Source organism: Coregonus lavaretus, assembly GCF_964263955.1.
Source record: "Coregonus lavaretus genome assembly, chromosome: 19".
Taxonomy (NCBI): domain Eukaryota; kingdom Metazoa; phylum Chordata; class Actinopteri; order Salmoniformes; family Salmonidae; genus Coregonus; species Coregonus lavaretus.
The window spans coordinates 29,395,581-29,413,097 of NC_140006.1; the positions used below are offsets into that span (position 1 = coordinate 29,395,581).

General features: G+C 42.5%; 1 protein-coding gene across 1 annotated transcript in view; it reads right to left on the bottom strand.

Annotated features, from left to right (window-relative positions):
* LOC311147102 (solute carrier organic anion transporter family member 5A1-like) overlaps positions 1-10,306 on the bottom strand; it is a 34,717-nt gene extending 24,411 nt beyond the window's left edge. The window contains exons 1-2 of the mRNA XM_084183726.1: positions 10,038-10,306; positions 6,863-8,297 (exon numbers count right to left, since the gene is read on the bottom strand). Of these exons, the coding sequence (XP_084039852.1) occupies positions 6,863-7,856 (994 nt within the window). The 5' untranslated portion in view covers positions 7,857-8,297; positions 10,038-10,306. The remainder of the gene's footprint in view (positions 1-6,862; positions 8,298-10,037) is intronic.
* Between the last annotated feature and the right edge of the window lie 7,211 nt (positions 10,307-17,517).

Genomic DNA, 17,517 nt, shown 5'->3' on the forward strand with positions numbered 1-17,517 from the left:
GGACGCAAAGGATATCCTACAGACACCCGACAAGGCCCAAAACATTAAAAACTAATATCTTATGTTTCACCGAGTCGTGGCTGAACGACGACATGGACAACACACAGCTGACGGGATATACGCTACATCGGCAGGATAGAACGGCTGACTCCGGTAAGACAAGGGGTGGCAGTCTGTGTATATTTGTAAACAACAGTTGGTACACAAAATCTAATACTAAGGAAGTCTTGAGGTTTTGCTCGCCTGAGGTAGAGTGTCATGATAAGCTGTAGACCACACTATTTACCAAGATACTTTTCATCTATATTTGTCGTGGCTGTCTATCTACCACCACAAACCGATGCTGGCATTAAGATTGCACTCAATGAGCTGTATAAAGCCATAAGTAAACAGGAAAACGCTCATCCAGAGGCAGCGCTCCTAGTGGCTGGGGACTTTAACGCAGGGAAACTTAAATCCGTTCTACCTAATTTCTACCAGCATGTTAAATGTGCAACCAGAAGAGAAAAAAAACTCTAGACCACCTTTACTCCACACACAGAGACGCATACAAAGCTCTCCCTCACCCTCCATTTGGTAAATCTGACCATAACGCTATCCTCCTGATTCCTGCTTATAAGCAAAAACTAACGCAGGAAGCATCAGTGACTCGGTTAATAAAAAAGTGGTCAGATGATGTACATGCTAAGCTACAGGACTGTTTTGCTAGCACAGACTGGAATATGTTCCGGGATTCTTCAGATAGCATTGAGGAGTACACCACATCAGTCACTGGCTTCATCAATAAGTGCATCGATGACGTCGTCCCCACAGTGACCGTTCATACATACCCCAACCAGAAGCCATGGATTACAGGCAACATCCGCACTGAGCTAAAGGGTAGAGCTTCCGCTTTCAAGGAGCGGGACTCTAACCCGGACGCTTATAAGAAATTCCGCTATGCCCTCTGACGAACCATCAAACAGACAAAGAGTCAATACCGGACTAAGATTTAATCGTACTACACCGGCTCTGACACTTGTAGGATGTGGCAGGGCTTGAAAGCTATTACAGACTACAAAAGGAAGCACAGCCGCGAGCTGCCCAGTGACACAAGCCTACCAGACGAGCTAAATCACTTCTATGCTCGCTTCGAGGCAAGCAACACTGAAGCATGCATGAGAGCATCAGCTGTTCCGGATGACTATGTGATCACGCGCTCCATAGCCGATGTGAGTAAGACTTTTAAGCAGGTCAACATTCACAAGGCCGCAGGGCCAGACGGTTTACCAGGACGTGTACTCCGAGCATGTGCTGACCAACTGGCAAGTGTCTTCACAGACATTTTCAACATGTCCCTGACAGTCTGTAATACCAACATGTTTCAAGCAGACCACCATAGTCCCTGTGCCCAAGGGCTCTAAGATAACCTGCCTAAATCACTCCTGACCCGTAGCACTCACGTCTGTAGCCATGAAGTGCTTTGAAAGGCTGGTCATGGCTCACATCAACACCATTATCCCAGAAACCCTAGACCCACTCCAATTTGCATACCACCCCAACAGATCCACAGATGATGCACTCTCTATTGCACTCCACACTGTCCTTTCCCAACTGGACAAGAGGAACACCTACGTGAGAATGCTGTTCACTGAATACAGCTCAGCGTTCAACACCATAGTGCCCTCAAAGCTCATCACTAAGCTAAGGATCCTGGGACTAAACACCTCCCTCTGAAACTGGATCCTGGACCGCCCCCAGGTGGTAAGGGTAGGTAACAACACATCTGCCACGCTGATCCACAACACGGGGGCCCCTCAGGGGTGCATGCTCAGTCCACTCCTGTACTACCTGTTCCACCATGACTGCATGGCCAGGCACGACTCCAAAACCATTATTAAGTTTGCTGACGACACAACAGCGGTAGGCCTGATCACCGACAACGATGAGACAGCCTATAGCGAGGAGGTCCGAGACCTGGCCGTGTGGTGCCAGGATAACAACCTCTCCCTCAACGTGATCAAGACAAAGGAGATGATTGTGGACTACAGGAAAAAAAAAAGAGGACTAAGCACGCCCCCATTCTCGTCGACGGGGCTGTAGTGGAAAAGGTTGAGAACTTCAAGTTCCTTGGTGTCCACATCACCAACGAACTATCATGGTCCAAACACACCAAGACAGTTGTGAAGAGGGCACGACAAAGCCTATTCCCCCTCAGGAGACTGAAAATATTTGGCATGGGTCCTCAGATCCTCAAAAGGTTATACAGCTGCACCATCGAGAGCATCCTGACTGGTTGCATCACCGCCTGGTATGGCAAATGCTCGGCCTCCGACCGCAATGCACTACAGAGGGTAGTGCGTACGGCCCAGTACATCACTGGGGCCAAGCTTCCTGCCATCCAGGACCTCTATACCAGGTGGTGTCAGAGGAAGGCCCTCAAAATTGTCAAAGACTCCAGCCACCCTAGTCAGACTGTTCGCTCTGCTACCGCACGGCAAGTGGTACCGGAGTGCCAAGTCTAGGTCCAAAAGGCTTCTCAACAGCTTCTACCCCCAAGCCAAAAGACTCCTTAACAGCTAATCATTGCTACCCAGACTATTTGCACTGCCCCCCCACCCCCACCCCCCTCTTTTACGCTGCTCTACTCTGTCTATTATTCATGCATAGTCACTTTAACTCTACCCACATGTACATATTACCTAAATTCCCTCGACTAGCTGGTGCCCCCGCACATTGACTCTGCACCGGTAACCCCCTGTATATAGCCTCCTTACTGTTATTTTTATTTTACTGCTGCTCTTTAGTTATTTGCTTTTATTCTTTTTACTTAACACTTAAAAAACAAAATCTTTAAAAAATGCATTGTTGGTTAAGGGCTTGTAAGTAAGCATTTCACTGTAATGTCTACACCTGTTGTATTCGGCGCATGTGGCAAATAAAATTTGATTTGATTTGATAGTCAACTTGACAACTGTGGGAAGCATAGGAGTCAATATGGGCCAGCATCCCTGTGGAACGCTTTCGACACCTTGTAGTCCATGCCCCGATGAATTGAGGCTGTTCTGAGGGCAAAAGGGGATGCAACTCAATATTAGGAATGTGTTCCTAATGTTTTGTAAACTCAATGTATGTTGCCCTAAGAGTTGTGCAGTTGGTAGAATCTTATTCAAACTGATTCATAGCGGTAATTGCGGCCAAAGGTCCTTCCACCAAGTATTATCTCTGGGGTGTGAAGACACGCAACCAAGACATCTTCATTTTTTTTGTTACATTTAGAAAAAAAATTACATCTTTTTTTTTTTACTGTGAAAATGTGGAGCAGGTTGTTTAGATCAGTAGGAATAAAATCCAACGTAATCCCTTTTCATAATATAATTAATTTTAAGGCATAAAAATGTGGCAAAAACTGTGCAAGGGGTGTGTAGACGTTCACTAGGCACTGTATATAAAATAGACATGTTTCTTATTGTATTTGGTCTCCTTGAATTGCCATGCATCTATTTGCGGTGCTGAGAGGCATAATCTTTTATTCTGTCTAATAATAATTTTTCAGTATTCATCTCTCATGGACCACCCCATCTTCTCTGTGAATTTGGGTCAGTTTTCATTTGTGCCTCTTTAAATAACATAACGTTCAGAGTAAAATAAGATTTGGTTTCAGGATGATGTCAGTCCACCCTTTTTGTTCTTATATTATTAGTAGTGCAGTCCCAGAGAATATTGCATTTTGTTGGTCAGACATGTCCACACAACAAAATCTCATACAAAATCTCATACACTTAGATTATACTGTGTATATAATCTGAGATTATAGGATACTAGGCACCCTCTTAAATCAGGAAAAGAACATTGGTTATCTAGCCTTTTTTGGACTAACTATAGGTCCATTCTCTCATTTCCAAAGCTTATAAATGGCTCTTCCTGGAACTCCATGAACATACAATTAATAAACCGTTGCTCCATTACCCAACAGTCATGTCCCTTCCTCACAGAATAACTGTCTGACTGAGGCTATACTGACCAGAGATCTGTCAAGGACCATTAGTGTTGTCCACTCTAGGCTGTGTTTCAAATGACACCCTATTCCCTATGTAGTGTACTACTTTTGAACAGTGCCCTGAGGGGTGTCATTTGGGACAGATCTCATGTGTTCCAGCCAGGCGGGTGAGCCCTGATGGGCAATCCCCTCACATCCTGGCCAGTGTGTAACCAGCTGCCATACTGCTGGCTGGCACCAAAAGACTGACCGCATGATCAAAGCCCCAAATCCTTTGTGAACTGGCCTTCCACAAGAACATCATTAGAGACAGGGTTGAGGAGAATATAAGAAATAGGGTGCCATTTGGGACAAACCCTAGGAGCTAATCCCTTTGTGTAGGTTTTTTTCTCTGAGTGTAACAGAGGCAGGCACCAGGCCACCACAGAATACAAGCCTGTTTCATAACTATTCTTTGATTTTCAGTGTTAAGGCCTTAATTAGGTTTACGTTGTTTCAGACCACTGGAACGAAAATATCTAGGATGACAGTAGAAAGGGACAAGGATTGATTGAATCACTGAAGTCAAAGTTTAAGTAGCCAATTTTGTAATAGACACGTGTATTGTAAGGCCTTGTGTATAGGCAGAGGCAGCTAGAGTGGCTAATGCTACTTCATGATGTTACGCCCCGCATTCAGCGGGGGGTAAACAGACTGCTGCAACCCGATTGGCTGAACGCAGTGTACAACATCTGAAAAATGTAGTTATATTAAGACAGTACGTTTTCTTCTGGCGGCATGCCATTAAAAGCTCGTTATGGAGGAAACCAATGCCTTTGCAGCCTTAGTGTAGGATGTTTTATGTACGAACCAGTCGTTGGGGACACGAGTGAATTACCAGCTGAGCACATTAAGCCTAGATGATACTGAAGATCTAGCGCCCACTAGCGGCTGCCTAGGCAAATAACATATTTACAAATTCTGGAGCCCTATTTTAACAGTAAAATATAACAATAGCATAATTGTCTACCCAAAATGCATGACAATCACTGGATTAGGTTTCACATTAAAATATTTTGAATCACAACATGAAAAGATGAAACAACTTATTTCTTCAATACCATCTCAGTAGTCTCATGGCTCGACATTAACGCTTGTCAGCTTGCAAGAAGACAACATTTGTTGGACAAGCAGATTATAGATTTAAGTTGTCCGAATGGACAAGTAAAAACAAAATCACGTAATAATCACAATATCAAACAATTAGGCTATTCCGATCAGAATTGGATCAAAGTGTCCTCCGGATGTGATGTGTTGGGCAGTAGTCCCAATCTCTGCAGAGCGCATCGGAGTATAATTATTGTAGTTCTGCATTGGCAGCCACGAGCGGTCTTTCAATCATGCATTTACGAGATGCGTTTTTTAGTTCAAAGCGATCCTAGTGTGTGGGCACATTTGTTGATATGCATTGCTAGTTAGTGAGTTATTTGCTCAGTTTTGGTCAGCAATGAAAATCCTGGAAAGGTCATGGTGTGTGCATCACCTGCGTATGTGCCAGTGGGCCGTTGAGAGAGAGAGAGAGAAGACATTGTGCAGCAGGTAAAATAATTATATACTGTACAACAGACTAACTAGATAGCCAATTCAAAACATTGTGTAGTTTGGCTGGTAATCTTGCAAGTTAACTATTAGCATGTATTAATGTCATTGTCATGTCCGATGTCCTAAAATAACTTTCCAACGGTACTCGTGTATAACCGCAAATGGCCAACATGCAGTTGATAAGGGTGCACAGTTGATGAAACCAATGCTGCATACTCCGGTTGTAGAACCGTCTCTCAAGCGCTCAAAATTGGGTATTAAGAAATAATTCTGACACCGTTGGAAAGCTAGGATTCTCCTCTATTCAATACTGGCCATGTAATTCTGACAAAGTAAAAACATATTATTAGAATAGCCTAATTTACAAGTAACTCCTATGCCGTCAAGATCTACCCTGAACACTGAATATTTTAGCCTTACAACTAGACAAACATGTCTTAGTTAGTAGCTACATCGTCCACCTAAGCCATTTGATCCCTGGTTCATTGAATGAGGGAATTATTTCATAAAGACATAAAAAGTATTTGGTTGTAATTGTAATGTTGCAGGGTGGACAATCATTCTCCAGGAGAGTCCAGGAGAGCTAATGGGTGTGCAGGCTTTTGCTCCAGCCCTGCTCTAACACATTGTAAAAAAACAAAAAAATCAGCTGCTCAACAGGACCTTGATAAGCGGACTGTAGTGTTTGAGCAGGGTTGGATCAAAAGCCTGCACACCCAGTAGCTCTCCAGATGGAGGGTTGATGGACCACGTGTTTTATACAGTAGCCTATCAGTGTAGTATTTTACTTTGTGGGGGCTTAAGTGCCTTGCTCAAGGCCACACCGGCAGGAAACATAATGCATGGGATCAGGGACCAGCAGCCTTCCATCGAACTGTGATAATAATAAATTTTATTTTGTGAAGTGGTTCCTTGAGTCATACAACACAATTTCCAGTCACCATTTTGTCTCATGGTGTTACAGTGACTTGAGCTTTCGGACAAGTAGCAAAACAAGTTTTTCAAGCCCAGAGTCTATTACACTTTATAATAAAGCACTGTGAATTACTTTATAAGATGATACCTTTTAATTGTGTGATACGCAAAAAAATAATGGTGCAACCAAATCATGGGATGCTGCAACCAACTGAAAAACTTAGTGGCACTAGAGGAAAATGTTGGTCTGGAGCCCTGGGCCTGATCAGTACCTATTTGCTAGCTGAGCTACCTTCCTTCATGTCCTAGTAGTTTATTAACTTTGGTTGGTGTAATCTTCACATCTTTCAAACCCCATGAGACAGACAGACACACACAGTTACTTACCAAGATAAAGCGAGGCATTCTCCTTCTTGACGTTGTCGTCCAGGTAGGTGGGTCCCAGGGTGTAGATGGGCGTCGACCCCATGCCCACCAGGATCTGTGCAATGATGAACAGGGCCACATACAGGTTGTGTTCATTACCCTCCTGGTCTCTGGGGCAGGAGGACACATCCAGAAAGTCCTTGCCACTGCCGTTGTTGTTCATACACAGGCCCTCGTTGCCCCGGGATGAGTTCACCTCCAGGATTTGGTACGGAGGGGAGATGAAGTGAGGCAAGGAGAAGAGGGCTGCTCCGACAGCTATGAACACCGCACCCACGGCTAACCATCTGGGCCTCTGCCCTCGGCCTCCGAAGTAACTGATGAAAACCACCACCAGCAGACTGCCTATGTCAAAGCAGCTGACGAGCAGACCGGACTCAGAGCTCCGGAGGCTGTACCTCTTCTCTATGGTGGTGATGACACTGCTAAGGTAGCCAGACACCATCAGTGACTGGATGAATGTCAGGTAGCACATGCAGAATAAAAAACAGCGAGAGTCTTCGAGAATCGCACTCATGTATTTCCTAGTGGGTAAACGCATCAGGGGTAGCCTCGAGGCGATGATGCCTTGCCTCGTTGGGTTTTTACGCCTGGGTTTGCTGACCTGCGTCTCTGTGTTAAATGAACTACTCATCCCCACCACACTAGACCTGGAAGGGGTATAGTTAACATTAGTCCTGGTTGGGGATTCAGGTAGAGGTTGGTTCAGGTTGATCCTCTGTGGGAGTTGGATGAATTCAGCACTCTTGTCCTCTGTTATTGACGCCTGCTGCTGCATAGACTTGGTCAACAAGGCCTTGCTTTGCTGGCCTGAGTCATTTAGAGTGGGCAAACTTTTGGACTTTAAGTTACTGCCAGCAGGGCCCTCATCCTCATACTGACTCAATAACTCATGATCCGCTTCAAGGGGTTCTGAGAGTTCATTCTCGGTCTCTTTGTGGTCACCGGAAGCCATTGTGTTTAGTTGTTGTTGAGCTGGCTGAATTCACAAGTGTAGGTTTAAAAGTCCAGTCACTGCATTTAATTGCTGACACCACTTACACTATAATATGCACATTTCATCCAGTAAAAAATGGAGTCAGGCTGCAAGCCAGGCCCAATAAAATGTAGAAAATATGGGCATATGGTTTCTGCATTGGCTTATCAGTGTTGCTGTAAGCAGCACTGCCTCTGTTTATCTCGCAAACACTTGTGCTCTGCCAGCATCTGATTCTGAGCTTGAGGCTGCTGGTTTCGTTGACTCTCTCACGCCTTCAGCTAGCTAGATTTGCTGCAGGATCTCACCATCACTACTTGGCAGGTGGTGGAGGATGTTGGTGTTTTGAGTCAAGCAGAAAGAAAATGGCAGACATGGGCAGATGACGAAGTGGTGTTGACATGGTTCCCTTGGACTCCCCTTCAATTAAGAAAAAAAGTATCATACATTTCAGACATATTTCATGTTTTCACCGCCCTCCATACCCTCTAGCTAGATGTCATCATTGTCATAAGCTGTACAGGGTTAGGGTTCCCACACAATCCTTTTTTTCACGTTACAGCACTTGTTTACGGAAGACAGAGGCGACCACCTGTTCTAATTAGCTATCAAAGCATCTCTGAACATTGCTGTGTAAAGGAAGAGGACGCCAGAATAGTGTTGTAAATTAAAACAGTATGTAGTAAGTGTATATTTTTCATTTGTGAAATTATTTTGATGTGAAAGTATATTTATGTTACCAAAACCATATCGCAAGTGAGGATCATTAAAGTTTCTAAACGTTAAAACAGAGTGTCGGGATTGTAGTTCACATGGAGCCAGATTAGCTACAGATTGTTTCACCAGATAATGTGATTTAACCAAAGTTTTTTTGTATCCATTACTGGGAGTTACATGTTAGGTACTGTTTAGTGTAGCAGATAATTTTTGAACAACTTTAACTTGGCGATACTATCTTTGTTCTCGATTAGGCCAAACATGCATCTTCTAAAATGTCTGTGTCCAGTTACAGGTGGTGCATTAGAATTTAGAAAATGCTCCGTTATTAAAATAATTGTTTGGCTCCATGAAGTAATCCAACAATGTGTACACCGCCATCTTGTCTATTTTAAATATCGAGGGAGTTCTATTACGCTGGCCCGGGTTGAACCGGGCAATGGCCCGGGTTGAACCGGGCAATGGCCCGGGTTGAACCGGGCAATGGCCCGTAACATCATTGGGCGAAAGCGGGGAGGGAGGCGCACCCTTCTCAAATCAAACAGTAATCTGCACCAATCGGTCATGTTGTCAACAAGGCAGCATGGTGCATCGTCCAGAAACATACATTTTCATTGGGAAGGCAGATAAAGCGTTTATCAAATGCAATCATTTTTGGATGTGAAAAGGCAGAATCCTGCTTTTGTTTTGAGTCAACTTCGCCTTCAGCCAGAGCGGAGCACCTGGCTCACGGGAGGCAGCTCGGTTCCAAAACGAATGCAATCACTTTTCACCCGGTTCAAACTCCTCCCAACGGGGTAACACGGCCCAGATAAACGAACCCTCTCCTTCTCTCATTGATAGAGACAGGTGGGTCCACCCCAAAGTGCGGCATGTCATGATGACACTCACCTGTCTAAATCAATGAGAGAATATTTGAAATAGACAAGATGGCAGCGTACACATTGTTCGATTTCTTTATGGAACAAAACAATTATTTATTTTAATAATGGAGGATTTTCTAAATTCAAACACACCACCTGCAACTGGACGTTTTAGAAGATACATGTTTGACCAAATCGAGAACGAAGATAGTTAGCTAGTATTGCCAAGTTAAGGTTGGTCGAAAATTATGTGTTACACCAAACAGTACCTAACCGGTAACTCCCAGTAATGGATACCAAAAATATTTCTTAAATCAAATTATCTGGTGTAACAATCTGTAGCTATAGCCAGCTGTGGTCGATACATTCAGCTGAGAACCCAAAGCAGGGGAAACTGTAAACCCCCTTGGGTTCTCTAACTGTAACTAGACATCTAGACATGAAAACGAACAAATTAAACCAGTCTTGACATTGAAATAAAAAAGGACATGTTGGTAAAAAACAACAGTGACTGGCTAGTTAGCATTTACCGACGTCAACCTGTTTTCAATACAATCCCCACAGAATTGGAATTGCCTACCGTTACGTTAGCTAGCTAGCTAGCTAGCCTACTAAACACTGCGGCTAGCTCTGGTGAGCGGCTGATGATCTGCTGGTGGCAGGCTTGTAGCTCGCGTTGTAGCTGTGAATGAAAATATCTAACGTTAACTAACACATTTTACTTACGAACCTGACGATTTTAAGCAATAGCAGGGCCCTTAATTCCTACTAAAATCCCATTTGACGGCCGCTAAAAACATCGTCATCGCACATTATGAGAATCTGAGTTGTTGTTTACCACAACCCGGGTTTTAGGCTTCTGCAGCGTCTGACTGAGTGAGCCCCCTCACTGGTTCGATTTTACTGGGGCGGAAGTGTCGTATGGCCATACGGTGGAGAGTTGCCCCTAAAACCCGATCTAGAATCAGCTTATTGTACAAAGCCCAGTACTTGACCATACAGCTGTTACATGGTCACTGCAGACTTGTGATCACTTGTCGGTTTGCTCCTGCATCTGGCACCTGCCAGTGATAACATCCTCCCAATTCACGCGTGATTGTGTTGCATTCGGAAACATGTTCACTAAATAGATTTTTTATATTGATGTAGTAGCATTTATCAGCTTTGCTGGGTGGCATGTCATTTCCAGTGGTGTAAAGTAAAAACACTTTCAAGTACTTAGTTTTTTGGGGTGTCTGTGCTTTACTTTATTTAATGATAATGGAAGGCATTCCACGGGATGGCCCAACCATGTGGTGATGTATGTCAAGCACAAATAATGTATTCATTCAAGGTCTATGATAACCTTGAAAATTGGGGTAGTATGATTTCAACTGTATTTGGGAAATATGACTAACTTTGGTCACACTTTACATTAAGTTGCAATGACACCATGTCGTAATCCTGTGCATTCGTGAAAGTATTCAGACCCCTTGACTGCTTTCCCATTTTGTTATGTTACAGCCTTATTCTAAAATTGATTAAATAAATAAAAATCCTCATCAATCTACACACAATACCCCATAACAAAGCGAAAACAGGTTTTTAGAATTTTTGCAAATGAAAAATATTAACTAAAAATACCTTATTTGCATAACAATTCAGACCCTTTGCTATGAGACTCGAAATTGAGCTCAGGTGCATCCTGTTTCCATTGATCATCCTTGAGATGTTTCTACAACTTGGAGTCCACCTGTGGTAATTCAATTGATTTGACATGATTTGGAAAGGCACACACCTGTTTATATAAAGGTCCCACAGTTGACAGTGCATGTCAGAACAAAAACCAAGCCATGAGGTCGAAGGAATTGTCTATAGAGCTCCGAGACAGGATTGTGTCGAGGCACAGATCTGAGGAAGGTCACCAAAAAAATTCTGCAGCATTGAAGGTCCCCAAGAACACAGTGGCCTCCATCATTCTTAAATGGAAGAAGTTTGGAACCACAAAGACTCTTCCTAGAGCTGGCCGCCCGGCCAAACTGAGCAATCGGGGGAGAAGGGCCTTGGTCAGGGAGGTGACCAATAACCCGATGGTCACTCTGACAGAGCTCTAGAGTTCCTCTGTGGAGATCTCTGCATCACTCCACCAAATCAGGCCTTTATGGTAGAGTCGCCAGACGGAAGCCACTCCTCAGTAAAAGGCACGACAGCCCGCTTGGAGTTCGCCAAAATGCTCCTAAAGGACTCAGACCATGAGAAACAAGATTCTCTGGTCTGATGAAACCAAGATTGAACTCTTTGGCCTGAATGCCAAGCGTCACATCTGGAGGAAACCTGGCACCATTCCTATGGTGAAGCATGGTGGCAGCATCATGCTGTGGGGATTTTTTTCAGCGGCAAGGAGTGGGAGACTAGTCAGGATCGAGGCAAAGATGAACGGAGCAAAGTACAGAGATCCTTGATGAAAACCTTCTCCAGAGCACTCAGGACCTCAGACTGGGGCAAAGGTTCACCTTCCAACAGGACAACGACCCTAAGCACATAGCCAAGACAACGCAGGAGTGGCTCCGGGACAAGTCTCTGGATGTCCTTGAGCGGCTCAGCCTGAGCCCGGACTTGAACCCGATCTAACAGCTCTGGAAAGACCTGAAAATAGCTGTGCAGCGACGCTCCCCAACCAACTTGCCAGAGCTTGAGAGGATCTACAGAGAAGAATGGGAGAAACTTCCCAAATACAGTTGTGCCAAGCTTGTAGTGTCATACCCAAGAAGACTCAAGGCTGTAATCACTGCCAAAGGTGCTTCAACAAAGTACTGAGTAAAGGGTCTGAATTGTTAAGTAAATGTGATATTACCGTTTAAAAAAAAATAATAATAATAAATTTGCAAAAGTTTATAAAAACCAGTTTTTGCTTTGATGTGGTATTGTGTGTAGATTGATGAGGGGAAAAAAACTATTATCCATTTTAGAATAAGGCTGTAACGTAACAAATTGAGGAAAAAGTCAAGGGGTCTGAATACTTTCCGAATGCACTGTCTTACAGTTAGTTGGACATTTGGCTAACTGATTTGATTTGAGAATTTGTTCAGTCTCCTTTCATTACAATTCACTTTTATCTGTGGTTTTGTGTACAACTGAATAATTACATTCTGGAAACCTTAGTTAAATGTCTTGCCATCTGTCATTTATGGGACATGGACATGAATTGTAGACCAAGTCAATCAGTAACTACACATCAATCAACAACAATAAAAAATAATTTATTTACAATGGCATAAATCATAAATTAGCAAGCAGCATTGGCAAAAGCAATATTAGTCAACAGCTTGCATAAGGTGTGTAAATAAAACTTTTTACATAAATGCTCACACTTTGGATGAACATTGATGCAGGTGAACAGTGATATTTAATATGAACATCACACCTCGAAAAACATCTCTGAACCGCAACACTGAGCTTTCTACACAAAAACTCATGTTTTACAATATTGCTTTGATTTACCATTGTGTTGTTTACATACTCATCTTAAAGTCAAAATATGAAACAAATGTACAAATAATAATAATAATAATAATTTAAAAAAACAATGATCACAAATAACATGTGGGGGAAAAAATCTGAAAACCAACTGAATAAAGAATAAACCAGGGGTGTAGTAGTCTAACCATAGCACAAGTACATTGGCTGTGTCTGAAATGGCACCCTATTCCCTATATAGTGCCCTAAAGGCCCTGCTCAAAAGTAGTGCACTATATATAGTGAATAGGGTGCCACTTCAGATATGACCACTTAGTGACAATGCACTCTTCAGTATTGTCACTTCACTATACATATGATACAACTTTCAACTTCACAGCAATACATCTGACAGAAAAACAGATCTAAGGCATTATGCTAGGTCTTTAGCATGTTAAGGTACTTGAATGTAATATTTACCAATTGATAAAATAGCAAACTATAAATTAATAATACATTTTACAAAAAAGTATTGATCAGTCAGAATAGGAGAAGAAAAAAGCAATTCAATTCAACCAAACCTTGTGAGTTACTTGAATATTGGTATGCAAACTCTTTCCTTACAACTTGTCATCATGATTGCCAAAATGCATACCTTACGAAAGGCTGTTAACACAGTAACACTTCATGGCTTAAGTTTATTTTAAAGGTAGTAATAACATATTTGGATTTGCAATGAGAGCAGTGTATCCATTCTACAAAAAAAAAAAAATATATATATATATATATATATATATATATATATATATATATATACATACACACACACACACACACACACACACACACACACACACACACACATACATGCACTACCGTTCAAAAGATTGGGGTCACATAGAAATGTCATTGTTTTCGAAAGAAAAGCTATTTTTTTGTCTATTAAAATAACATCAAATTGATCAGAAATTCAGTGTAGACATTGTTAATGTTGTAAATGGCTATTGTAGCTGGAAATGTCTGATTTTTAATGGAATATCTACATAGGCGTACAGAGGCCCATTATCAGCAACCATCAGTCCTGTGTTCCAATGGCACGTTGTGTTTGCTAATCCAAATGTATCATTTTAAAAGGCTAATTGATCATTAGAAAACCCTTTTGCAATTATGTTAGCACAGCTGAAAACTGTTGTGCTGATTAAAGAAGCAATAAAACTGGCCTTCTTGAGACTAGTTGAGTATCTGGAGCATCAGCAATTGTGGGTTCGATTACAAGCTCAAAATGGCCAGAAACAAATAACTTTCTTCTGAAACTCGTTAGTCTATTCTTGTTCTGAGAAATGAAGGCTATTCCATGCGAGAAATTGCGAAGAAACTGAAGATCTCGTACAACGCTGTGTACAACTCCCTTCACAGAACAGCGCAAACTGGCTCTAACCAGACTAGAAAGAGGAGTGGGAGGTCCCGGAGCACAACTGAGCAAGAGGACAAATACATGTGTCTAGTTTGAGAAACAGACGCCTCAGGTCCTCAACTGGCAGCTTCATTAAATATTACCCTCAAAACACCAGTCTCAACGTTAACAGAGAAGAGGCGACTACGGGATGCTGACCTAGGCAGTTGCAAAGAAGAAGTTCAGTGTCTGTGTTCTTTTGCCCATCTTAATCTTTTCTTTTTATTGGCCAGTCTGAGATATGGCTTTTTCTTTGCAACTCTGCCTAGAAGGTCAGCATCCCGGAGTCGCCTCTTCACTGTTGACGTTGAGACTGGTGTTTTGTGGGTACTATTTAATGAAGCTGCCAGTTGAGGACCTGTAAGACGTGTTTCTCAAACTAGACACTAATGTATTTGTCCTCTTGCTCAGTTGTGCACCGGGGCCTCCCACTCCTCTTTCTATTCTGGTTAGAGCCAGTTTGCGCTGTTCTGTGAAGGGAGTAGTACACAGCGTTGTACGAGATCTTCAGTTTCTTGGCAATTTCTCGCATGGAATAGCCTTCATTTCTCAGAACAAGAATAGACATTTACATCATTTAGCAGACGCTCTTATCCAGAGCGACTTACAAATTGGTGCATTCAACTTATGACAGCCAGTGGGACAACCACTTTAGACTGACGAGTTTCAGAAGAAAGTTATTTGTTTCTGGCCATTTTGAGCCTGTAATCGAACCCACAATTGCTGATGCTCCAGATACTCAACTAGTCTCAGTTTTATTGCTTCTTTAAATCAGCACAACAGTTTTCAGCTGTGCTAACATAATTGCAAAAGTGTTTTCTAATGGTCAATTAGCCTTTTAAAATGATAAACTTGGATTAGCAAACACAACGTGCCATTGGAACACAGGACTGATAGTTGCTGATAAATGGGCCTCTGTACGCCTAGGTAGATATTCCATTAAAAATCAGCAGTTTCTGGCCTCCCGAGTGGCGCAGTGGTCTAAGGCACTGCATCGCAGTGCTAGTTGTGCCACTAGAGATCCTGGTTCGAGTCCAGGCTCTGTCGCAGCTGGCCGCGACCAGGAGACCCATGGGGCGGCGCACAATTGGCTCAGCGTCATCCAGGGTAGGGGAGGGTTTGGCCGGCAGGGATGTTCTTGTCCCATCGCGCACTTGCGACTCCTGTGGCGGGCCGGGCGCAGTGCATGCTGACTCGGTCGCCAGCTGTAGGGTGTTTCCTCCGACACATTGGTGCGGCTGGCTTCCGGGTTAAGCTGGCACTGTGTCAAGAAGCAGTGCGGCTCGGTTGGGTTGTGTTTCGGAGGACGCACGATTCTCGATCCTTGCCTCTCCCGTGTCCGTACGGGAGTTGCAGCAAGGGGACAAGACTGTAACTACCAATTGGATACCATGAAAAAGGGGGTAAAATACACCAACAAAAAAAAAGAAATCAGCCGTTTCCAGCTACAATAGCTATTTACAACATTAACAATGTCTACACTGTATTTCTGATTAATTTGATGTTATTTTAATGGACAAAAAAGGTCTAAGTGACCCCAAATCTTTGAACGGTAGTGTATATATATACACACGCACACACATACAGTACCAGTCAAAAGTTTGGACACCTACTCATTCCAGGGTTTTTCTTGATTTTTACTATTTTCTACATTGTAGAATAATAGTGACAACATCAAAACTATGAAATAACACATGGAATCATGTAGTAACCAAAAAAGTGTTAAACATATCAAAATATATTTTACATTTCAGATTCTTCAACGTAACCACCCTTTGCCTTGATGACAGCTTTGCACACTCTTGGCATTCTCTCAACCAGCTTCATGAGGTAGTCACATGTAATGCATTTCAATGAACAGGTGTGCCTTGTTAAAAGTTAATTTGTGGAATTGATTTCCTTCTTAATGCGTTTGAGCCAATCAGTTGTGTTGTGACAAGGTCTTCATGGTCAAATTGCTGCAAAGAAACCACTACTAAAGGACACCAATAAGAAGAAGAGACTTGCTTGGGCCAAGAAACACGAGCAATGGACATTAGACCGGTGGAAATCAGTCCTTTGGTCTGATGAGTCCAAATTTAAGATTTTTGGTTCCAACCGCCGTGTCTTTGTGAGGTGCAGAGTAGGTGAACGGATTATCTCATGTGTGGTTCCCACCGTGAAGCATGGAGGAGGTGGTGTGATGGTGCTTTGCTGGTGACACGGTCAGTGATTTATTTAGAATTCATGGCACACTTAACCAGCATGGCTACCACAGTATTCTGCAGTGATACGCCATCCCATCTGGTTTGGACTTAGTGGGACTATCATTTGTTTTTCAACAGGACAATGACCCAACACACCTCCAGGCTGTGTAAGGGCTATCTGACCAAGAAGGAGAGTGTTTGAGTGCTGCATCAGATGACCTGGCCTCCACAATCACCCAACCTCAACCCAATTGAGATGGTTTGGGATGAGTTGGACCGTAGAGTGAAGGAAAAGCAGCCAACAAGTACTCAGCATATGTGGGAACTCCTTCAAGACTGTTGGAAAAGCATTCCAGGTGAAGGTGGTTGAAAGAATGCCAAGAGTGTGCAAAGCTGTCATCAAGGCAAAGGGTGGCTATTTTGAAGAATCTAAAATATAGAATATATTTTGATTTGTTTAACACTTTTTTGGTTACTACATGATTCCATATGTGTTATTTTATAGTTTTGATTTCTTCACTATTATTCTACAATGTAGAAAATAGTAAAAAAAATATTAAGAAAAACCCTTGAATGAGAGGTGTCCAAACTTTTGACTGGTACTGTATATATATATATATATATAACTTAATTTGCATCAGAGCATCCTAATCTTCAAACTTTTTAATAATGCCTTGTTTAGGAAAATGTTAAGTGAATTGGGAGAAATTGGCCAGCACAAAAAATAAGAAATATCCTTTGAGTCATCAGAGGGACATCATAATAACCAGTGCAAACCTACAAAATATATATTTTCTGGCCACACGTTTTCAAACACTTGATTATGTGAGCCCAACTTCATTTCAGTGTTTGCAGAAAATTTGGAATTTTCACATTCTTCTCCTAAAACAATTATAAATTCTATGAGTTCATATTTGCTATGTGCTTACAGACTATAAACAAAATGGGAATAGTACAGGAATATGGCTTGAAAAATACATATAACC